The sequence below is a fragment of the Gallus gallus genome, chromosome 13 (genome assembly GCF_016699485.2).
Source record: "Gallus gallus isolate bGalGal1 chromosome 13, bGalGal1.mat.broiler.GRCg7b, whole genome shotgun sequence".
NCBI lineage: Eukaryota > Metazoa > Chordata > Aves > Galliformes > Phasianidae > Gallus > Gallus gallus.
The window spans coordinates 17,682,912-17,708,029 of NC_052544.1; the positions used below are offsets into that span (position 1 = coordinate 17,682,912).

At 43.1% G+C, this 25,118-nt stretch overlaps 2 protein-coding genes across 14 annotated transcripts in view; both read right to left on the reverse strand.

The window, feature by feature from the left end:
• The window catches only part of JAKMIP2 (janus kinase and microtubule interacting protein 2), a 50,168-nt gene extending 39,868 nt beyond the window's left edge, over positions 1-10,300 (reverse strand). For 10 of the 13 annotated variants that reach the window (XR_005839502.2, XR_005839504.2, XM_040647011.2 and 7 more), the window contains exon 1: positions 8,333-8,449. The gene's annotated coding sequence lies outside the window, so the exon portion shown is untranslated. Of the gene's footprint in view, positions 1-753; positions 3,056-8,037; positions 8,450-9,197 lie in introns of those variants that run through there. The other 3 variants (XM_046900421.1, XM_015294044.4, XM_040647010.2) reach the window with 3 other exon arrangements.
• On the reverse strand, positions 9,975-20,370 carry CDC23 (cell division cycle 23). The gene is made up of 16 exons (XM_003642103.6): positions 20,227-20,370; positions 20,083-20,155; positions 18,245-18,382; positions 18,073-18,115; positions 17,610-17,715; positions 17,390-17,522; positions 15,633-15,810; positions 15,446-15,543; positions 15,127-15,208; positions 14,070-14,223; positions 13,804-13,923; positions 13,143-13,218; positions 12,804-12,865; positions 11,826-11,904; positions 11,612-11,731; positions 9,975-10,730 (listed from the first exon to the last, which is right to left on the reverse strand). Exons 1-16 carry the CDS (start codon positions 20,352-20,354, stop codon positions 10,560-10,562), a joined length of 1,761 nt encoding a protein of 586 aa, XP_003642151.1. The 5' UTR covers positions 20,355-20,370; the 3' UTR covers positions 9,975-10,559.
• Positions 20,371-25,118: the final 4,748 nt, after the last annotated feature.

The following is a 25,118-nucleotide window of genomic DNA, read 5'->3' on the forward strand; positions in this document are numbered from 1 at the left end:
ATCCTGAAAAATAAAATTTTCCCTTCAAAACAAAAAAATGGAAGCTATTATTACTGTCTAGGAAATACTGAAACCATCTTATTACATTGCTTTGCTATTATGAAATCAATATATAGTTATTGAGATTGCTATTTTGATTTTTATACTTGTCATGGTTTTATGATTTCTGTCATTGGTATTCCACACCATACCATCATGTGGTGCACTGGGAGTTAAAGGGTTAATCATAGAATGGCCTGGGTTGAAAAGGACCACAATGAACACCCAGTTCCAACCGCTCTGCTGTGTGCAGGGTCACCAACCACCAGACCAGGCTGCCCAGAGCCACATCCAGCCTGGCCTTGAATGCCTCCAGGGATGGGGCATCCACAGCCTCCTTGGGCAACCTGTTCAGTGCGTCACCACCCTCTGGGTGAAAAACTTCATCCTAATATCCAACCTAAACCTCCTGTTTCAGTTTAAAACCATTCCCCCTTGTCCTATGACCTGCACATAGCAGGGGGTTGGAACTGGATGAGCATTGTGGGCCTTTTCAACCCAGGCCATTCTATGATTCTATGATATGATTTCATAACGAAGTCACTGCATGCTAACTTTGCAAAGGACTCTGCCTACACAAATTACAGTCAGGCCACTCCTCTGCTAGGTTTTGATTTTGTGGTCTCACTGAAACAAGGCTGCTGTTCAGAGTTTCATTTGTATTTCTATAAATTCTATAAACTCCCTGTACAGCAACAGTGTGATGTTTCATACCATTTATTTCCCATAACAGTAAACTTGATTCTGAGATGCTTACTAAAAAGTAAGCCAAGCATGAGGAACTCCTCTGTGTGATGTCAGCCCACAGTGTCAGAGGCAGATGTTGGCAGTATAGCAGCAGATGCTGAACGTTCCTGTCATTATTGCATTACATTTTGTTGCCATGCGACAGAGGGGCAGTCTGACAGAATGGCACCTTCCATCTGTCCGGGCCAATGAAAGATAGACTGCGTGGGCAACGCTTTCCTTGCAGTGACACCGCCACAATAGCTGTGAAACAGTGGGTCACTGCCATGTGTGACATGCAGGCTCCCGGTCATTTGCAGTGACTGTGTTGAAAAATAGTGTTCTGTAGCTAAGAATTTGCTCTATCAAGTAGCATTATTGTGCTCTATCTGCTTTCATTTCCATGAAAATAAATAGGAGGCATTATTTTCAGAGCAACTAATGTAACAACAGGTTCCAAGGATTTCAAGAGGTGGAGAGACTTCAGCTCCTCTCTGCATGAAAGGACAATGGAAACACAAGCAACTACCACACAGCTAACAGTCACCATTCAGCCATATTTAAAGAGTATTAACTCAGTGACCTGTTAATTGTAATCAGTTCCATCGGCAGCAAGAAACACTGCACCCGCAATCAAGTTTAACTACCCCTAGTAGTTCACAGCTAAATTCACCTTTCTTAGAAGTCTCTACCAGAAAGGAAAAAGTGTTTTTAAAATGACGTTGTTATAAGCAATAACTCATATCCTCTGTCCATTTCAAGGCACCAACTGTCTATAGAAGGGCAGATGAACCGAATTCCCATTCTCTGAAATACACCAAGTCCCAGGAGGAAATTCCTATGGATAACTTAGCACCTAAAACGTTGGAGAGAGAATAACAGGAATTTTTGGACTGCATCATTTGTTTGCTCTTGTGTGTTTTACCGGGGTCATACTTCAATTACAGTTATACTCTAATTTTCTGCTTTCTGAGGGCAGGAGATGGTTGCCACGACAAGTCTCACACACTTCCAAAGCCCTGCTCCACTGAAGGAGAAGGTGACATTTGTTCCACTGTGAGGTGATTCTAACAGTATGAAAAAACAGAAGCTACTGAGCCTAAACTTGCTATCCTTGAGGCCCAGACCCAGTATCTCAACTCTTCCCAAAAAAACAGTTAACGTGCTAATTCACATCTCTGCCTAATTCAGCCTACTCTCCACCTGAGAAGGATGCCAGGACAGGTTAACCCACCCTCACCTCAGTTTTTTCCCCCATATCAAGACTCTTGATCCAAGCATCCTGGCTATAGATCCCAATATTCAAGAAATACATAGCATTCTATTCTCTGTGTTATGCCACACAGTGGAAAAAATGATTAATGGAAACTGATTAAAAGAGGGGTCTGCATTATTTTTGTATGGAATCATAATTCAGCACCCCAAGGCCAACCAGAAGTCTTAAATCAGAGTTCCTGTAAATACTTGCATGCCTTTACACAATTCTATCCTGTACTTCTTTTTATAGTTAGGACATAGCAATCTTCACATGCTAGCAGCTAACGTGTTTTACTCCACCAAATGGTGACAAACAGCTCTTCAGAAACAAATCCTAAACAACTCAGCTTTTAACAGAACAAAATTCATAGTCTGGTAGCTACATATTTAATCAATACCACAGCAGCTTTCAATGATATTAAAATACCTCCAGAACTAAACTCAAAATACCCCTCAGATTCAGATTCCACACAAGGAACACAGCACTAATCCAGTGCTGCTCAGCTGCTAAAACTACCATTGACCCTTACTCCGTAACGTGAGCCAAAAATTTCTATCCAAGTTGCTGGCAGCACCATGGAAACAGTCAGAAGGGGACAGAAGCATTATTGTTACCCGCAGCAAAACTGAGAGATACATTAAACCAACATTCTAGTATTCTATGGCTAAAATACCATCTGTTTCCTTTTCACACAGTTCTTCTCCTAGAAGTTACCACAACACAGTGCTTAGCAAGAGCACTGCCAGTGAAAACGCGAGATTTTTCCCTATTCTGAAAGGAAATCAAAAGTTCTCCAGATTCAGTATTATTCAGAGGGAAAAATACATGGACACAGATCAGACGTGGTAGCAACTGGACAGACCAATATGATGCGAAAAGGTGTTTCACCAAAGGCATCAAGACAGAAAAGATCGGCACAATAGAAAGGTGCTATAAATGAAGGGAATAAGAGCGCTTACCCATATCAGAAGATGCCAGGTTTGCACGAGAAACCTCCACTAAAGATGGATCTCCAGCCAGAGATTCTTCCCCAGTGGCAGTCAGCCCTTAAATGAGGTCTAAGAGAGGTGAAGTCAGGCTCCACCCCTCCCTGTCCCACAGGTAAATTGCCTTCACCTGTGCTCCCAGGGCTGACCAGGTCCTTTTCCCAGGTGCTCAATCAGCAGTTCAGGCCATGGCTCAACAGTTCCCATAGACATACTATTTAAGAACAGCAGAACTACCAGAAAAGGAATGAACTCCATCAGTCAGTCCAGCTCACTGCGAGGCAGTGGTCTAAAAGACATTTCAGTGGTCCTGTACTTTCAGGGTCACTCCAGGTCCATTCACGGTTTACCAGAAAAGCTGTTTTGTAAAGGAATGTTATGTAAGTAGGATCACACTCAAACACCCCCAGAGAAACACACGGAGCCTGAAAGAAAAATAATGCAGTTTCCACAATTTATATTATCAGGCCCTCCTTTGATTTTGATTTTAATAAGCCAGCAAAAAACATGTTTTATTTAATCAAAATGCGTATAAGAAAGAAAGCATAACATTCTCCACTAAGGACTGTCAGATATTTAAATACTACTTCTATTAAAAGCAGAAGAGTTAGCTTGTAAGAATTTCTGCTACCTATAGCTAAATTCTTGCTGCAGTTAATGAATAGGGATTTATATAAGATGTCAGAGTGAATAAGAAAACTCTGTGTTCCAGTCTCCCTTCTTCATTTCTAACAATGTAGATCTCTGTGATGACTTTTTCTTCTTTGGACATCTTGCTTCTGACCAGATCGCTTCATTCCTACAGTTTATTGAAAGCTTGCAGTTCAATACAACTTCAAAACACGTATGATTCTGTGGGTTCTCTTCTCCCTCTGCATCACTGTCAGTGCCCTTCAGAATCTGATGAACATATCCTTCTAACTTGCCATATCCTGCATCTCACTTATGCCGCCTGGGATGAGAATCTGAATGTTCCCATACCACAGGCTATACTCCAAGCTCTCCCAATCCAAGCCAACATGCATTATAGTTTGTCTCTTCAGATCAGCTTTTCAGGAGAAATGCAAATATGCATGTGAACATCCTCTTATCCATTTCAATACATCTTCAAGTCAAAATGCCTTTAAAAATAACAACGTTAGGAACAAAATTCACTAGAAGCACTCAGATTATTCACTTAGGGATACGATATTACCAGATTTGCTCTTTTTCATTTCTGATTGTTGTGGTTCTTACCCTTCTATTATACGTTGAAGGATAGATGCACCAGACTACAAGCCCTCAAGAACCCTACAGTCTGCTTCCAAGAACAGTGCTTACACACACCCTCATTGACTTCATCCTACACAGGTTACCAAGCAGACCACTGACACTGACCACATATTTCAGGAAAAAGGCAGCACGTAGGTCAGTGACCCACAGAAACACACAAAGCAACATGGAAGCAATCTGCTAACAGAACTATGCAAAAACAGGGCAGTCCATTCTGTTAGTAATGCTTACCACTGAATATATGCGGATGCTAATTTGCGGTTAGTTGTGCATGTAAAGCACTGGGCACACTCTCGTCTTACAGGTTAATTCCTTAAAGCATTTCCAAATTAATTAATACAGCCATTCATTCAGTTACAAGCTACCAAATACTAATCCACACAACTGTTCTTTCAGCTGTAAATTACTACATGTACTCCAAGTGCAATGGTCTACAAACACTCTGTCTGAAAGTGACTATAACTGATGATAATTTCTATTCAGGGAGGTGAGATGGAAAGTGCATATTACTTAAGATCCTATGAAACTGCAGCAAATTCTCTGAGCTGATTCTGCAAAAGTGACTGCATCTCATTTTTCTCCTCACTGATACACACAGGCAGAAAGCAGCAGCTCACAGAACCCTGAATATTAAATAATTGAATACTAGAAAACAAAAAAAGGACTTGTCTATTAGTAACAGACCTTTGGGAACAAAAAAGCATCTATGTTCATTAAACTACAATAACATGTTATGGATTAACACAATTCTAGCTCTTTTGAATATTATTCACTACCTTATTTGTACACCAATCCTACACCAAAGACATACAGAACAATTGAGTGCTGATTATAATTAATTTCAAACACCTGTAACATGAAGAGCTATATGGATTTTGCATACCCTGCACAAATGAGTAATGAAAAATATTTATGCATCAATTTAAAAAGAAGGTCAACTTACCGAATTTTAGCAAATCAGTGCTAATGGAAGACAAACATGCTCAGAAGACCTGCAACTACCATTTCTCCCACCTCTATTTGTTCACTCATTACTGAGTACCCTCATCTACTCTGGGCACTCCACAAAAGTTTTAACTGCATTTCTTTCTCTTTTCAATTTTAATTTCCATGCTGGTTGGACATTTAGCTGGATTTATTTACTGATATCAGTGGTTATCAGTTAATTCAAATCAGTCATTTTGCTGTATTTTATAATAACGAATGTAATCTGATTGTATTATTGTTCATCACAAAATTATATTTCATCTGACGTTAGAAATAGAACTGTGGTCTAACAGCTCTTCAGGTGTATTCATTATTTGTGGGCTGCTGTTACACAGCTCACTGAGTGGATTCTCATAGCGTAGTCCTGTACTGAAATACTTTCTGCATTCATTTGCATCTTCCTCATGTAACTGTGTGAGGTAGATGGGCACACAGTCCAGTTCACTTTGCTTTTATTCTGACAGTATTGAAGGGATGTGGCTGCAATGCCCAAATATCATCTTCCAGAAAAAAACCCACACAGGCCCTACGGTTTCGGGATGTGCCACGGTTTGTCAGCAACCCAGCATGACCCAAACTGAAAGCCTGCATCCAGACAAACACTTGCATATCACTTATTTTTCCTTTCAAGTTCATTGGATGCTTCACAATGCCATCTACAGCTTTTCTGTCATTTACCAAAAAGTTGCTAAATACGCTCATTGCAACTTGATGTCAGCAACATGCTGATAAACTTTCTATTCAGATCCCCAACTCCTGGAGCACAGAGACTAGACTGGAGGAGGGAGTATTTAGGATTTTCAGTCCTGATGTTTTAAAGGAAAAATTCAAATAGACCTTCAAGATACAAAAACAAGAAATAAGGATTCTCGATCCTGAAAGGTGATGGCAGTCACACTGAGGCCCTGCACAGATGTAGATGATGACTAAAAAGAAGGCAGCAGAGAATCAGTCTCTGAAGATAGGAAAACATGACTGCGATAATCCAGTCAAGAGCAGATCTTGAAGTGATATGGATCTATATGGGAACTTTGGAAAGGTTCCTGCCTGGGAATTAGAGCAGGCTGTTGTTTTAGAAATACGCACTGCAAAAATTCCATCGTAAAACCAATTAAAATAATTATCTCATTTTATTCATTTATTTTGCAGTAACCCAAACATTTCACTGCTGTGATGCACAGGGATTGCAGAGAAATTTGACTGAATGCAAAAGATACGGAGCATGACAGTGATCCAAATTTCAGGCAGCTGATAAGGATTATTTTGCTGTCTCACAACTTCACAAAGAAAATAGAAAGCATAAATACTGACTACAGTGCAAAACCAGCACTACTCAGCAGTGAAAGACGAGCTCACAGCATGGTCAGTCCCAGAGTTCATTCAAAAAGAAGGTAAAAAAGAAAAAAAAAGTTACAATTTACAAACTACTTGGATTTCAACACCTGGCCTACACCACCCTTATGACAGTAGAATCCATTACCATACCTTTTTTTTACAAGTTGGAGGGCTATTATTATACAGTTTTTAAACCACGGTATCAGTTTTGTCAGCTGGGTGAATAGAAACAAAACTGAAAATTACTCTGGGCACTATCCTGACAGCTGTTTCACAGTATTTTCCTGACTTGAACACCCCGAGGTCACTTTGTAATGACAGAGAAATTATGCAGCAAATTTCCAGCAACTTAAACATCTGGATAATAAAAGGTCTCGCAGACCCCACCATGCATTTACAGATGGCAGCAGCCAACTTCTCCTTACCACACCACCACGTTTCAGCTGTACGCCGTGTTCACTTCCCAGTAAGCAGGACACAGGGCCTCTCATTCATGAGACATACATGGAAATGGCCAGCGGAAGAAGAGAAATTGTCAAAAACCACCAAAATATGACAAGGACAAGGTTATAGAACACTGCCTAGGAGACTGGGCACAGAAAGCCCAGATTACTGAACACGGCATGGAATTTGCACACATGCAGAATTTGACCCAGCAGACGAAAGATGCTGAGAATAAGATTTCAACACGTCACCTTACTGTAACACATTGGGCAGGATCAGAATGCAAACATTTTAACAACACATGCCATTATTTTTTTCCTTACAAGAGTTCAAATTACATTTTTAAGACATACACATCTCTATGTTCCCAACCTACAGGGCATGCTCTGCATCCTTTTTATATGTATATTCAGAAAAGAAAACAGAAACAGTCTGCAAATGACTGTTCAGTGCCATAAACCAGCCCAAATGCATGATGCAGACCTGTCCTAAGCAGCCATCATGAAGCTGCCGGGCAGCAATTCCATGATCTAAGAATAAGCTGCATATCAGCCTAACTGGCGTGTTTCATCAGCCAACGGCTGCCGAATAATAAGAAAAAAAAAAGATGTGCTGCACGTACAAAGGGGTGAAGCTCGTGGGGTCTGTATGCAGGGTAGGGTGCATTCACACACAGACAAATCCACCAACTCTGAGGCTCCGAGACACATACAGGTGCATTTCCAAACAAACGTGCACAGAAATAACCCTCGTGCGATGCTGAATAAGCAAAGATGCTCCGCAAGTAAAAATAAACCGGGGGAGTTCCTTCACAGCTGCCCCTGTTCAGCTGCGCCAGCGCCCACCTCCGGGTGCCATCTCACCGAGGCCCAGCCCAGCCTCTGCCGGCTGCGCCTCTCCACGCATCAGATTCAGCCCTGTAAAAATTCCTTCCGCTGCAGGCAGCAATTTGCAGCGTTCCGCAGCGAGGAAGGCGAGACAATGACCAACCTGGAGCACAATGGTGCAGGAGGGAGGCTGAGCCGGGATCCTGCACGGCTGCAGACTGCATCCTTGCCACACCTCTCCCTCCATCGCCATCGCCATCATCACCTGCATCCCTGCCTCCTCTCCTCTCCTCATTCCCATCTGCTTCCTCTCCACCTCCTCGGCCTCCATCTCGGCGCCATCCCTCGCTCTCCACACCGCCGCCGCCGCGGCCCCGCTCCCCGCTCCCGTCCCGGCCCCCGCAACCGTCGCAGTCATTGTTCCGGCGTCGCGGGAGCAGGCAGCCCCCGCCTCTTACCGTGCCGCGGACAGGGGAGGATGCTGAGCGGCGAAGGACGGGTGCGGCGCATCCATCTTCCTGGTGCCGCGGCGGCTTCAGCGCCCAGCCCCGGCCGCTGCCGGCCGCCTGCGCGCCGACGCTGAGGGCGGGCGTCCGCCCCGCCGCCTCCCCGCGGCGGAGGCCTGCGCTGCCGGGCCGGGGTCTGCGGCAGGCGCCGCCCCGCCACCGCCGATGCTACCGCCGCCGCAGCGCCGCGCGGCCGCAGCCATGGCAACGCCGCGGTGGAGGGGGCGCGGGGCCGCCGGCCGGTAGCAGAGCTGCGGCAGCGCCTGTCGTACCCGAGCGGCCCCGCACCAGCGGTGGGGCGCGGAAACGGGGGTCCCCCGAGGGCGGGGGCCGCCCCAGCGGAGAGGGCTCCTCAGGGCGGAGACGCGACGCGACGCGCCGCTCCCAGCCGGCGAGGGGAGCGCTTCTGCGGCCGGCGGCGCGTGAACCTTCCCGCCGAACGGCAGGAAGCCCTTCCAAAGGAGCGAGCAGTCCGCAGGGCCGGCCCGGAGGCCGCGGACCTTTACGGTAAGGCTTCCTTTAACGTGCCACATCAATCCTAGATGGACGCAGTAGGATCTATTCATAAATGTGAATAAACTGCAGTGTGCTAGGGCTTCTAATGTGTAAGCCCAGCCCCAGTGAGAGTCACAAGAGCAATGGCCACAGAAGGCTGCACCAGCCCATGAACATCCCCCATTCTAACTTCTTTTACCACTTTACAGAGGAGATAAACACGACTGCTAAACCTCCTCAGGTAAGGAGTTTGTTCTGCAAAAGTAAACTCTTCCATTTTTGGACAAACGGAAGACAAATGTGTTTTGTTTTTTGTTATTACCTGGTGTTGGTTTCTGCTTGTTTGTTTTTGCTAAGCATGGCAACACAGAGGGAAACAAACCATTGCAAGAAACAGACATAGGTGACTTCTGGATTTGTACTCTATGCTACTGTCTACTTCTGCTGTAGGTTTATTCTATGGTAACTCAGATACTCCACCCCTGTATTTGCTCCACAGTGACAACATAATGGCAGCAGCGATTACTATTTTCCAGATCAATCTTTTGACCCCATAAAAGCTCCTGACACTAGAGTACAGCATAGTTACCCAGTCACTGACTACCCATACAGTAAGAGCTGTTTATAATTATGATTCACAAGCTAGAAAAAGGACAGTTGAACTTTCTCAGACACCGACCACTAAAAGTAATACAGAGACAACATGAAAACATGTCATAATTCACGTATAACCAAGGCATAGAAATTAAGATCTGCCTGAGATGTGCAGGAAGGGCCTCTCCTCCGCTGGCTGGGGAGAGCAGCCCCTGGGCAGCACTGCAGGCTGGCACCTTCTCCCAGGGCCTGAAGCTGAGCCAGGCTCACCTGCAAGCACTGTGAGGGAGCCCCTATGCAGACCCCCACCTACTGGCTCCCAGCCAGGGTGAACACCACCCTGCACCCTGGCATGCACCAGCCCAGGTGGGCAGCTAGCAGCACCACAACCAAGCCCAGCATGGGACAGACTGCTCTAACTGCCACATGGCTGTATCTACCTCCATTATCGACCTCCATCCTCTGCTATAGTACCTATGAAAGCTACATTATAAAGAAGCCCGAGGACAGTAACTTAATCATTTTATTTTTTTGAAATTGTGCTATCCCACTGGCTGCCTTTCTACTCAGTCAAAATATCTGCTGTTTTACCTGTGGTTCTGACAAACAGGTGTCCTTTATGGTTGTCCGAAATTCCTTACACTTTTCAGTCCTTTAATATAGACATGGATTTGTTTGTCTCATACTGCTTCATCACTTCTGTAATTCAAGACAGGCAAAAATGCTTAAGCAGCCAGGCAGATAGAAGATTGTCCAGAGTTATTCAGAGGCACACAAACTCATGAAGTCAATCTCTTCCTAGGACCTGTTAGTAGACTCGTGTATTGGAACACATCTACTCTCGACTGTAATAACTTGGTGAAAAGTACAGCATGTTCTCACATATCTGAGTAGGCACTTTCACAAAGGTTGCACTTTTGCCTGTTTGGGCACACCTGTCTTCAGCTGTGGGCTCCAGTCACTCTTTACCCTACTTCCTTACCTGTGAAGGCAACACTGAACATAAAAATTTCATTGGAAAGAGCTAGGTGGTTGCAAGCCCCATCCACAATGTCACATTCAATGCACAGGTCAGAGGTGCCAGCATTGCTCACGGTGTAACAGAAGATAGATTGAGCGGGGAGACGCGACGTGTGGGAGTGCTATTGGCTGACAGTGATGCTGGGAGGAAAAAGGGAGTAGCAATCTCTGTGGAGGAGGTCTCTCCTTGGTTGCGAAGCTGTAAGATTTGCCGCAGCAGTGCCTTTCCTTCTTCTCTAGTCTGAAAACAATTGGTAAAAAAAAACGCACACACTGATGGATGAATAGTTTGTGTCAAATTCTATATATAATCAGTCTAAATTTCAGTAATTTGTCACTCTGTAAGGCCATCATTCTGGAAGATATTTAAAAATGCCCTCAGATCTTCTGTTTTCTACTATTTAATCAAGAACATTAAGATATGTCAGACTTTTTAGTCACAATAATCGTCCCTCTTTTCATCTTATTCGCATATTACTTAGGTATTTCAGACACTGCTACCATCAACCACTGCAGCCATCTAAATATTCCATTTAAAAGTAGATTGTAGAAGCGTCAAATAAGCTCAATTTTTTTTGTTTGTTTTGTTTTGTTTTTTGTTCCAGACAACTCTGTTAGGAACAGGCACATGCCCAGCAGCAGTCTTGGCTGGTGGCTATCACTAGGTTGGAATTTAAAAAAAATCCAGAATTTCCCACTTAAAAGCTGCAGAAAATCTCAGAATATGAAGTCACTTAGAAAACTCAAGTGCTCTTATATCCTCCCCACTGTCTACACATAAAAGATGTGCAACAAGAAGCCATGTGAGTAACACTACTGTAGCATGGGGCATTCTAAACTTTTAATCACCTCCCCACTAGGATTTTCAGCAGTCTTAAGGCTGCCATCTGCAGCCTCAAATTCTTTTATTTAGAGAACACCAAAGTAACGAGACTTGATCCAGTTTGATTTATCTGTGCCATATTCCCTGACTTCAGTCAATCACAAGCAGCAGTAGTAATAAGGTATACAAAAACATTCAGGATGAAATTGTTCATCTACACAGCAGATAGCTCTCATTCATTCAATAAAAGATCCATCTACTCAGAGGGTAGCCAAGATTAAAGTCAGAGATCTACTCACATCATTGAATGAGCAGCATTTCTGAGCACAAGCTGAGGCTTCATCCCAGAGCTTACACTTGAAGTAGTACTGGGCAAGGTAACGGAAGGCAGTGCTAACCTCCAGGTGCTCCACTATCTCCTACAGTGAAGAGGGTACAAAACAGTCTGAGTGTTTTCCAAGGTAGTTCTGCACCATGTTTACTTTACCTTTGCTTCCCAAGATACAGTCTTACCCCACAGGAATAGATGTCCTGGATGTATTTGATATAACACTGAGCAGCCTGTTCGGATTCATTCAGCTGTTCATGCAGCCTAGGAAAATACATAAAGAAATGACATAAAATGGCCACTGGAACAAGATCAATTTGCCAGACTTCCCTGGTCTATGAGAACATTCCTATTAAGTCTGACCTAAACTAGAGACAGCTTTTTCTTAAGAATTTGCAAAACATACATTATGTACTGTCCCTCATAGAAAGAAATGATCCAGTCTGAGAACAACTACATTATCAGGAAGGAAGTCACTCAGGTGTCACCTGCTAGAAGCAGTGCAGATACAATTAAAGCGGGAACCTTTGTCTGTTCTGTACATTCAAAGCCTGTAACAGTTTTTCCATCCTACTCTAATTGGCCATCTCTTCCAGAGCTTTCTTTCTCCCCATGTGCCAAAAAATCTTTATATAGCAGTTTCACCTTTTACCTGCCCACTTCCTCCCCCTTCACCTTTTCCCCCCTTTATATTTTTTCCCAACCAAAAGTTGGTGTTAACATCAGTGTTCACATTTACTTCACATTAGATCCTATTCTAAATGTCACATTCGTTTATCAGGATAAAAAAGGGTGGGAGGAAAAGGAGATGGGGATGAAACAATGTATGATTTTATACAGCATCTAGCACCATAGATTGCTTTAAATTTCACTGTAACACCACTAGCACTCAAATCATCCCATGATTTGGAAGTCCCTTGTAATGCCTTTATCCCACAGTTTCCTCTCTACTTGTTCTGACAGAAACTTAAAGCTAAAGCTGGATAACACAGTTCGTAGTCTCTGCAGACCTTCTAAAAGTAACACTTATTACACATCTCCAGAAGCAATACTATCTACCAGCAATTGCACTTGTTTTCCATCTACCATTTTATTGCTAGGTATCAAAGTGCTTTTGTTGCATTTAACACAGTATTGACAATTCAGTGCTAAGACATACTCACTTTGCTAGTTTCACCAATGCCATTTTCTCCACATCTCCCACAGCATAAGCCCTCCAGTAACACTATCACGGAAGAAGAGTTAGTCAAGCACACAAGAAAAATGACTCCAGCTCATGATTCATGCATGCAAGTCAGAAATAGAAAAGTATATGGCTTTAAAGCAAAGCCACGTATCAGCTGCACGCAATTCTCTCAACTACTCTAGTTATAGAATTTCCCATTTTAACTGCAAGAAAGGGTTTCAATAAGCTCCTAACATACTATATACATTTCTATTAGCACAAGCCACACAATTTAACTGCAACTCCACCTAGTATCTACACGTCAGCTCTCACTTACCTTTTTAGCTTCCACCAACTGATTGAGTTTCTCATAGCATTCTCCTAGGGCAACCAGCATACGAGAATCATTGGGTCTGTAAAAAAACAATTCCTAAATGTAGTTTAATAGACAGCCAGCTGATCTTGCAGGAGGGGACAAAAAAAAACCCACATCTGGCAGTGACCATCATCTCTTACATAAAATTTCACTTATACACCCTAGGCATTGGAACAGGCTCCCAAGCAAAATGCTCACACCACCAAGCCTGACAGAATTCAAAAAGCATTTGGACAATACTCTCAGACATACAGTTTGGTATGTTAACAGCTAATTTAGCATAACTAAGAGTTTGGGATAGTAACACTGCAAACCAAATGGTGTTGATGCTCTTCTTCCTACCCTGGTTTAGTTCCTGTATGCACATTCCTTAACAACCAGACATCAACTGCTAAGAGAGCCTACCAGGGGAATTGCCCTGCTAGACTAGCTCTTTACAAAGAACAACCTATGGCAGATGCAGTAGTCAGAAAATGTTTGCTGTGCCCGTGACACAAAATGATAGAGATCTCTATTCTTGGTGAAATCAGGAGAGTAATTGGATTAGATGATGTTAGTCTCTTTCAACTTCAGTGATTTTATGAGTGAATGCCAATTGACATGGCTATGTTTCCCACTCTACCTGAGCTGGTGGGCCCGTCGGTAATAATAGAGACAGTAAAATGGCATTTTGAGGATTTCATAGGTTTGTCCCAAACCATACCAGGCTCTGTAATCCCTTTTGTTCACCTCTATTGCATGTCTGCCAAAGAAGAAAAAAACAATGTAGTCAGAAAGCAGTTCAGATCAGAAAAAGACAGAGTTGGACAAAAGACTAAGTACCTTTTTTTTTTTCTTTAATTCACACCAAATGCATGCAAATGCTATTTTGTGCAGCATGAGTGATACCTATAAGCCTGGATAGCAGCAGATGTGTTCTTCATTTCCATGTATTCATGTCCCATAAGCGTCCAGGCTCCCAGATAACGAGGATTCAGTTTCAAGGCTCTCTGGAAATACAGTGCTGCTTTTTCATGCTGGCTACGTAAGCTATAATAATTTCCTAAAGCAAAAAGTCACAATATTTAAATAAATAGAAAGTGGTGACAGAGAAAAAAAACAGATGGAATAGGTATAATCTAAGTTAGGAGGTATGTAATGCTATAATTTGATGGAAAATACAGCTATAATAGCAAAGTGGCAAAGTCCTAGGCTGCAGCAAGCAAGGACAAGCCCAAATGCAGTAGCCATGGACACAAAAGCAAAGGAATAAAATTTGCTTACTGTTGGAACGTATTATGTACACAGAGATCTCCAGCAAAATACCCTCACCTCCACTGCCAACCCTTAAATGAGGTCTGGGAAGGAGTGGATCCTATCTCCACCCCTTCTGGTTACTCATGTGCATTGCTTGCACCTGAACTCCCCTGGGTTGGCCCTACCTTCCCACCAAGTGCTCAATCACTACTTCAAGCTCTGACTTAGCATTTCTGCTACAGAGTAGTAGATAACATGAGCAAGATATATCACAGGTAGATCTGCCTCAAACCTCAACAGTCCTAGCAGTAGTATCTTCTCCAGTGTTCTCACCAACTCCTTTTCCAGGTAGGCCAATCAGTTAAGATCCCATCACCTGCTTAGAAACTCACATCCTGATCTAAAAAAAATTATTTCCCAGACTTGACACACAATTGTTTCTGCTGGAGTTTGAGGGAATTATTGTCTGCATGGGCCTTCATAATGTTTTCTTAACTACTTTCTGCTCTAACAATATTACAGCAGCTCTTCCAAAGAGGAATGCGGGAAAGGGGCACTCTCCTTTGGTCCACTTTTTAGGCTGCCTGAAACCATATTCACCAAATATTTTTGATGGCTCTGCCAGTTCACTGTTTTCGTAGCTATTAGTAAAATTGCTTCCCAGTCTGGAGACAGCACAATAAGAACACATAAAAGGGTTGGCTCTCACCAATTACACAGCAGGTCTCAACACGATACTTGTCTATCTCACAGAGATTGTGAGCCAGGTAGCTCAGTTCAGGCTTCATGCTCTAGTGAAACAAACGAGTGAAGGTGATGAGTAAAGGATCATATTACAGTTTCAGACAAAGACGACCTAGGCAGCAGATAATGCACACATTTCTGCTTCACAACTCCACGAAACAGATGCAAACAGAAGCTGAGAGCTTATGTTCAGAGAAACTAGATAAAAGCAATTGCTTTGCCAGTGTTTAACTTACCTCTGACAAATAGTATCATCATGGACAAACAACAGAAAGAGTGCTTACCCTGACATACAGCAAGTTGGAGAAAGTATCCATATTTTCTATTCTGTAAGGATCTTGTTTCCGTAGCTCGTTAAAGATAGATAAAGCTTTGTCAATATCTGAAGAAAGAAGAGAAGATGTGAGAACAAGAACAACAAATGCTAAGTTTGTATTAAAGGGCTCATTCCTATTAGTAAATATCACTGACCTCGTATATTGTGGTAGGCAACTGCAATCTGAGAGATGATATATGTGCTTTTAGAAAATCCTGCATCGATGAGACTCTGATACTTCTGCAGAGCCTCCTCTATCAGCTGGAGCTCTGTATAAATGTGTGCAAGAAAGAACTCTTTCATCCACGTATCTGGCAAGGACAGGAACTTCAACTAGCAAGAACCAAAGAAGAGGAGGAAGAGATGACAATCAGTAGTATTCTAAGAGCCACATGTGGCAAAGAATCCATTATCTTCCCTCCCACGAGCTAGCAGACAGTCTTGAGGTGGAAGACTTTCCTGTAAGCACTTTCTTAGGCCATAACACCAGCTATGAAAGAATAGTATTAAGACCAAAAATTACTATCAAGTTCTTCCACGATGGAGGCTAAAAAATGTCTACAAATTAAGAACACTGGAAAATGAAAGAAGCATTAAGATGCCTATTCTAAAAAGTGTTACAGTATGGACTACATAATTCCATTTAGTCACTCCCCATCTATTCCAGTGACTTGAAATCAAAAAACTGATGATTTTTCATTTGGTTAATTGGTGAAGAAATGATCGTTTTCAAATATGAAAGCACCAGGCTTCTGCTTCAGTTACTGGCTTAATTTCCACATTAAATTCAAGACTCCTTTGAAAGACTATTTTCTTCTCATGTTTGCACATCACTATTATCACTATTAAATAGATGAGGGTTTTTGTCTTTGTTTTTTTTTTCCTTGTAATAAGCTACATGAACAGAATAACCTAAATAATCTCACAAAAATAAATTTCCTGTTCTTCGAAAATCAGTAAGATTCTCTTCTGCACCATCTTTATTTTCAAAATCTATCCATCAGCCAGAATTGACTGAAGAATTACAGGAGTGGTCTCATAAACCCCATGCATAAAGACAAAATCACCTTTTACATGGAAGTTCAATTCTTTGGTATAGTTCATCTCATAGAGACTTTGTATTTGACAAGGGAGTATCTACATTAGTGTTTTAGTCTGAATCAGATTTGCTCTTCTGAAGTGAATTTCTCAGTGATGATCCCCAGAAGCACACTTTATTTCACATCACGGAGCTCTATCAGAGTATCTTAGATTCTCTCAGAATAGAACTAAATTCAAGACATACATTCCCATTAATAATAGGCATCAAAGCCACAAAACAATATCAGAGAACATTCAAAGTAATCTCCCCAAATCACATACAGTATGAACATCATGTCTTGTAAGTCAACTATTTCCTGTTACAGATTCAAGCTTACTATGCTTTACTTGGTAAATAAATGACAAAGTAAGTGTTTTTGTAATTGACTTATTAAAGGCTTATCTTGTCCCATGGTGCTCGCTGCTCACTAGATGACCTATATCATTGCAAATAAATTGTAACTGACAGGAAAAGCACAAACTTCCAGTCATGTGAAAAAACTGCAAACAGTAATTCTACACATACACCCTCAATTCACAAAAACTGCATAGTAGCTGCAGAACTAGAATACTTCCCTCTCCGCCCCCCCCCCCTCCCCCCCAAAAACCCCACAAACCACACACACACACAAAAAAAAAAACCTACCAAAAAAACAACTTAGGATGAACTCATTCATGTCACAAGTGGCTTTAACAACATAATTTACAATCTTGGGTTGCCTTGCCTGAGAGTCTCACAGAATAAAGCAGTGGGCAACACTAATCTTCTGACAACTCAATCAGGTTAAACTCTGGAATTTGTTATCACCACTTGACATCTCCCACGTTTTACCATCTCTTTATCTGTAATCAAGTTGCAAAGTTCCAGCCAAGCTCCCCAGTGCAAAGGTAAGACATGAGTAGCTTCAACAAATACATCTATTGCTTCTTTAGCCAGGTCCAGCTTCCGCAGCACAACACCGTACCTGTAAAGCAAATACATCAGTCATAAAACTCTGCATGTCCACATAAATGTACACAAATACATTAAGAACACACACAGACACACTTACAGATAAAGGCCAAATCCATCCAGTTCCTGTGCTTTGTGCTTCTTACTGAGCTCAACTCTAAGCTCTCGTAGAGCTTCATTTTTCACCTGTCCTTTTTCCAGTGGTCCTGCATGTGAAGAAAGTCAAACACCTAGCTTTCATTCAGGAGTCTCAGTACGTTAACTGTGAGGTCTAGGGTATATTCAGAATCATCACCAACGTGGCCAGAAAGCTTCCCAGTCCGTGACTTTTCTGTTATAAAATCTCCTAGTCCAATGACCCCCTTTAACAGAATAAGTAAGAAAAGAAATTCTGTAACCTGTATTAAGCCAGTCAACTAAGAGACAGTGAAAGCAAATCATGTTACAGCCCACTATTACTCAAACATCAATGGAAAAGCCATAAAACCAAAATGATTTACATGAAAATGTGTTACTGGAAGTTTCATTATATCGTCTCATGTTTCTTGACAGTAGAGTCTTACCCAAACTATCCACTGTCTCATCATCCTTCTTCTTTTCCCCTGACTGTGGAGAACAGAGGAAAATCAAAATTATTTTACAACAGCATATATAAGGTATGCTACATCTTACATGCAGAAAGGAAGCAAAGCCAAGGAATTCAGTGCTTAAAGGCAACTTTTCCTTCTATCTTACCAGGTATCTAGAGTACATATACAAGAAGTAAGCTTTCTGACTCTTGCAGCCCCGTAAGAAATATGCAGCTCTGTCATATTCCTTTAGATCAAAGTAAGATTTGGCTAATGTATAGGCATCCAGATCACGAGCATCCTCCTGCAAGAACAAAGAAGAGTTAAATGCCTTAGAAATTCTGACATTCTGTAGGAAAATCACCTACTTACAAGCATATCAATGAAACTGCCTTGAAAGTTAAGAGAAAAAACAACACAAAAACATAACAACAGAACAATTTTTTTCTTCACATATGAGTTGAATATAGTCAGAAAACTCTCTCCACTCCTTCACACAATTGGTACTCATGTGAGAACAAGGATTCTGACTGGCTAGAAACATTTGAAGTAAATGGTTAGGTTCCAAAAGATAAACTGTGGCAAATTGCCAGAAGGCAAAAATTAGCTGTTCAAGTAAAATGATAACAAGAAAGTACTCAGGAATTTCATATCCAACAATGTTAACCTACTCATTTACACACAAACATTTCCTTGGTACCTATGCCTTGAACAATTTATTGACAGAAAAGAACCTGGGGGTCCTGGGGGACACAAGTTGTACACAAGCCAGCTATGTGTACACAAGCCAGCTTGCCACAAGGAAGGACAAGGGTATCCTGAGCTGAACTATGTAAAATATTGCCAGCAGGTCAAGGTAGGTGATCCTCTCCCCCTCCCCAATTCAGCTCTGACGAGGCCACATCTGGAATACTCTGTCCACTTCTGGGCTCATCAGTACAGAAAAGACAGACATACAAGAGAGAGTTCAATGAAGGACCATGAAGGTGAAATGACTGAAGCATTTCAAATATGAGGAAAGGTGGAGAGTTGTGACTGGTTCAGCTTTTGGGAGGGAGGATGCAGGGGATCTCATCAGTGTACATAGATACCTGAAGGAAAGGTACAAAGAGGAATGAGCAAAGCCCTTTTAAGTGCTGTCCACTGACAGGCTGAGAGGCAACAGGTACAAACTGAAACAAAGGAGTCTCTGTAAACATCAGAGAGCACTTTCATACTGTGTGGGTGACACAGCACTGGCACAGGCTGCCCAGGGGCTTCTGCTGTCTCCTCTCTTGGAGAATCTCAAAAAACACCCAGACGTGGTCCTGGGCAACCTGCTGGAGGTTGTCCTGCTGGAGGAGGGAGAGTTGGACTAGATGGACCCAAAGGTCCCTCCCAACCTCAAACATCTTGCAAAATGCATTTATGACATATTACACTGCAGTAACTTAAGGAGTATTACACCTACAAGTCCTACAGTATTTCTATGGAAGTGGTGATTAAGACACAACTCATTTTTCCTGTGTCCTAAGGAGCACGACTTTACTGACAAAATAATTTAGACTGCAATAACTTTTAAACCTTAGCTAAAAACCCCTAGCTAAGATGAACAAATCAACATTATGCAGCGTGATTTCAAATTTAACTTATAATTTTCTCTTTCAGGACACAGCAAAACGGGAAATTGAATGCTTTCATCTGGGAAGCACACTCAGGTCTGTCCATCTTCTCGGAAAAAATATGCAACAAAAAGGAACTTAACAGCATTGTAAAGAGATCAGCACTCAGAAACGTCCCCTGCACAGCAGTTGTTAAGAATATCGCTATCGCAATTCTCCGTAGCCGGTTTGGAGAGGACTAAAGAGAAGCTCGCAGCTCTGCCAATGGCAAGCTCTGCACAACCGCTCTGTGCGCCTCAATCACCCCGCACCGATGAACGCAGAACGGGCTCAGCCCCACCCCGCGCGCTGATGCTCGCTAACAGTGCGGCAGGCGGTCAGACTCCTTCGCCCCTGCGCTTACCTCCGTGAGCGCGGGCGGCGGCGGCAGCTCGCTCAGCAGCAGCGGCTCCAGGGCGAAGGCCAGCTCGGAGGCCCTACACGGAAAGACGGCCGTTAGCACGGGGCCCACCAGGGCGTACCCGCCCGCCCAGCCCGTGGCGCTCACCATTTCCCACTGTGCTGCAAGCCGCGCTCACGGCTGCGCTCCGCCACGCTCAGCAACTGCTTCTTGATCTCCCGTAAGTCCGAGAAGTCAGCATTCCCCAACCCCACCACCGCTCCCACGGCCGCCATCCCGCCAGCGCACCCCACAGCCAATCACGGCTTCGCGTACTGAATTCCCCTTCGGCTCTGTAGACGCAGTCTTCTCATTGGGCGAGCTCGATAAGTCTCGTCCCCAATCACAGAAGATGCGCTAAGGCTTTGATGCCTGATTGGTCAGCCGGCGCGGGGGCGCCATCCCACCGCCCTGCGGACTGACCGCGTGGTCCTGCCGGCGCCGAGGCCTGGTGTGTTTCTTTCGCCGGCCGCTGCACTGCGGCACGGGAGGAACCAGGAGACAGTGCAGGCTGCCCTTCCGGAGAACTCTGAAGGGTGGGTGCATACAGAAGGCTTTTTGCACGGTCTTCCCCAGCTTAGCAGCAACTGAAAATCTCATTTATTACCGACTCTCTCCAGCAACGCCTTTGATACAGTTTCTCACAATGTCCTTCTGGACAAAGATAGATATGCAGCACAGTCAGTGATCAGATGGCTGAGCCCAAAGGATTTTGCTAAATGAGTTCCATCTGCACAGTGACCAGGTGCTCATGGGGCCCCCCAGGGCTCCACATTAGGCCCAGTTGTTGTCAGCGTTTGTAAAATGATCTTGCAGGACTCAAATGCACGATGTGTAAGTTTGCAGGTGATACTGCATTAAGGGGAGATGTTGACTCCCTCCTGCCTAGAGAGGACTTGCAGAGAGATCCTGATAAATAGAGCTGGGCAGTCACCAATCACATTAAAAATCAACAGGATCAACTTCTGCACTCTGCACCTTAAAGAGAGCAGGCCTGGCTCTGTGTACAGGACAGAGAACAGGAGGCTGAAGCATAGCCCTTCATGAGGGTCTAGCGACAGCAAGTTGAATTTGAGATGGCAGCATCTCCAGCAGCCCAAAGAGCCACCTGTGACCTGGAGTGCCCCAGGCCCAGCACTGCCAGCTGGGCCATGGAAGGGATTGTCCTGCACTGCTCAGTGTGACCTCACCTCAAGCACTGGGTGCACCAGGAGAACATAAAACTGTTAAGTGCCCTATTAGAACACTATTAGCACTCTCTAGATTTTCACCAAACATATTGCAAGTTCAGTTGTAGCTTTGACAAAAAGTGCTCTGCCAGCTCACATAGCCAAGATATAAATAAAAAGTTCTTTATGATTCTTACTATTAGACAAAGATGTCCAATTAACACAAAATGCCCATGGCTCATTTCTCATTCCCTTTGCCCTGCCTCAAAACACAAATGAAAAAGACTTAGATTGTTTTCTGAATACAATTTTTTTTTGTTATCCTTACAGTGTCTCACATTCTTCATATTTGAGCATGAGCTGTTAGAGTGAGTTGTTCTATATTCCAATAATTCATACTTGATATTTACTTTATGATTGCATTGCATTAAGTTTTTACAATGATCCAGTGAGTAAATTTTAGTGAGGTCTCTGAAATAATTTCATCAAAGTCAGTTTATGTTCCCCCCTGTTGTGTGCTGTTCTCCTGGCTGGAGATGGTGAAAGTATTTTCAATGTGCTCTACGAGATCTGGGTAAGAAATATGGAACTTCCTGCTAATAGTGCATGAGGCGCTGCTGCAGGTTTGGGTGCTTGCTGAAATTTATGCAAAATATCCTTTGTGTCAGGTTCTGGCTGTGTGCCACTCGGGCAGCTGCGTTCTGCTGCTTATGACTGCACTTCTAGGAGAGCAGCAGCTCTTAAGGGTATGACACGCTGAGCTGTTTAAAGAGAAGACACGGGGGATTTTTCTCGTACCCCACCCGACAGATCTGTCTGAACGCTGCTTCTGCAGCGGCCCTCCGGGCGCTGACGTTCGTCATTCCGACCGCTGAACAGAAGGTGGCGCTGTGAGCTCTTGAAGTAATATAAAAAGGCCAGAAGAGGGCTTAGCGATGGGGAAAAGTAAGCGGTAATTCGATTTCTCAAGGCTTACCTCATGATGAGAACTCATAATTCTTTCTGTCATTCCGTTACGTAATGGATGCGTCTTTTAAATGACACCCAAGGCTGGCTTTTAGAGCAGGAGAATAATGAAATACTCTGCATGACACTGATAACATCTGGAGGAGATACCAGCTGACTTGCTGTGCTGGGTGCTGCCAGAGCCTGCTTGCTGTGTCACTACGCAGCTACCTGGCTGAGATTGGCTCTAGTCCCTCACAGAAGCACAGTAATAAAGCCAACAAGAGCCAGTACCTATCCATTGTACCAATGTGTTGCATTCAAAAGATTAAATTTTTCAAAGTTAAAAACTTGGAAAGTACAACCATCCCTCAAAGAAATCCAAAGTAAATGGTCTTTACAAATGACATAAAGGCCTTGCTTGGACAGGGAATTCAGCTGTTGGCAGATGTTTCAACCACAGTTAGAAAATTCTGACTTTATTACTTGAATTTAGTTTCTTTATTTTGCTTCTCTTAAGCTGCACTTTTGAATTTGTTTAAAAATCAAGGATGATTAGAGGTTGTTTTGGAATTTTACACTGAAAAACCAAGTAATAAAGGCTTCTCTTCCTCTGGTGGCTTTATTCTCCGTGCAGCAGTTATGCAACTCCTGCCATTGCTTGTTACACAGTTTGCCAGAACATTGTTAAGATAAAAGCTTGGAAACCTTGTGATCCTAAAATGCAAAGGAAACCATTTATGCTTGATTTACTCGAACTTATCATGGAGACAGCCATTTCTTCCCACTTCTTTCCAGTAGCGTTCTCACATGCAGAAATTAGAGTTGAATTGAAATCAACTCTTCAGCTGAAATCTGATGGTAACTTCTGAAGAAGTACAAGCTTCATTATATATGTGTGCCTCAGTAGGGCCTTCAGGAGGATCTGCTCCCTGATCTTTCCAGGCACAGAGGTGAGACTGACTGGCCTGCAGTTCCCTGGATCTCCCCCCCCCCCCTTCTTGAAAAGGGGGGGGAGGTTACATTTTCCCTTTTCCAATCAGTGGGAACATCACAAAACTGCCATGACCTTTTAGATATGTATAGCAGCTTTGCAACTTCATCCGCCAGTTCCCTCAGAACATGGAGATGGATCTCAGCAGGTCCCATGGACTTGTGCACCTTCAGGTTCTTTAGATGGTTTTGAACATCTTCACTTACAGCAGGCAGATCTACTCCAAGTTCTTATCATTACTTTCTCCAACTTGGGTGGTATGGCTAGAGCCCTTACTGGTGAAGACTGAGGCAAAGAAGTCATTGAGCGCTTCAGCCTCCTTCATCTCTCTCATGTCAAGGTCTTCAGTTTTCTTCTGGAGAAGCCCCACATCCTCCCCAACTTTCTTATCACTGATTTACCTGTAGAATTTATTCTTTTTCCCCCCTTGACATCTCTGTCTAGATTTAATTCTATCTGGGTTTTAGCTTTCCTAACCTGATCCCTGGCTGCTCAGACAGCTCCTTTGTAGTCATCCCAGTTAACTTTGATGTAAGGAGTGCTTGCACTCCTTATAGAATTTTTTGCACCAAAGTCAGTCCAGGAGCTCCTTGTTGATCCACAGAGGCCTCCTGGAATTCTTGTCTGCCTTCTTTTTTCTTGGGATGCACTGCTTCTGGGCTTGGAGGAGATGGTCCTTGAATACCAACCAGCTTTCTTGGGCCCCTCTTCCCTCCAGGGCTTTCTTCCATGTCACCCTGCCAAGCAGTTCCCTGAGGAGTTCAAAGTCTGCTCTCCTGAAGTCCAGAGTAGCAAACTTGCTGCACACCCTCTTTGACACCCTAAGGATTTCGAACTCCACCATTTCATGGTCACTATATTCAAGGCTTCCCTTGAGCTTCACATTACTCACCAGCTCCTCCTCATTGGGCCCAGCATAGCACCTTTTCTCAGGTGTTCCCGTACTACTTGGAAGAGAAAGTTACCATCAGCACATTCCAGGAACCTCTCCGATTTTTTTGGTGTACTGTTGAGATGTCCTTTCAGCAGATACTGGGGTTGTCCCCCATGAGGACCATTGTTTGTGAATGCAAAGCTGCTCCTGTCTGTTTATAGAGGGCCTCATCCACTTGGTCTTCCTAGTAAGGTGACCTTTAGCAGACTTTTTGTGTCAGTCACTGTCAAATAAATTAGTAGTCCAGTTCCAAAGTGATGTGTAACCACACAGCTGTTAATATTCAGCCCTCTCATTAGTAATAAAGTCAAACAGTAGATTTATGATTGAAAAACTAACCCTGCTTATTCTGTTGGAGTACAAGAAGTGAGTGAAGACCTCACATTAGAGATCAGGCACTGTACAGGTGCAGAAGTAGCTCTACTAACAAGAATGACATCAATCAGAGCTTCTCTGATCTGTGCTAAAAAATATCTGTTCTTGTTCTTAAGGGCATTGATGTAACTTCAGTGTGTTGTAGCTCCATAGATTGGTGTACTGAAATTGTAAAATTGGTGAAAAAATCCTCTAACAAAATAGGGACTATTTTGAAAACTCAAGAGCGTGTATCATATATGAACGAGAGGTTGCTTAAGATACTACTAACAGATGGAGTTGCTGAACTGTGGAATAATCACTTGTAAACAAGCAGGAAGAGAGAACTCGCATCCAGGAACCCTAACATAATTTCTTGAAGAGATTTTTGTCCCAAATATTATTTTAAAAAATTTTTTAAAAAGTAACATTTCATACATGTATATAATACTGTGCCAGTTTTTAAGAAGGATGAACAAGAGAACTTCTTTGGCTGACAGTTATCTTAAGCTTGCAATAGACTCCAGATAAAGAAAAACCAGCATAAGATCCCTGCTTTAATCATGGATCAGTTTGTTTGTTTTAGAGGGGTAGGTGGGATCAG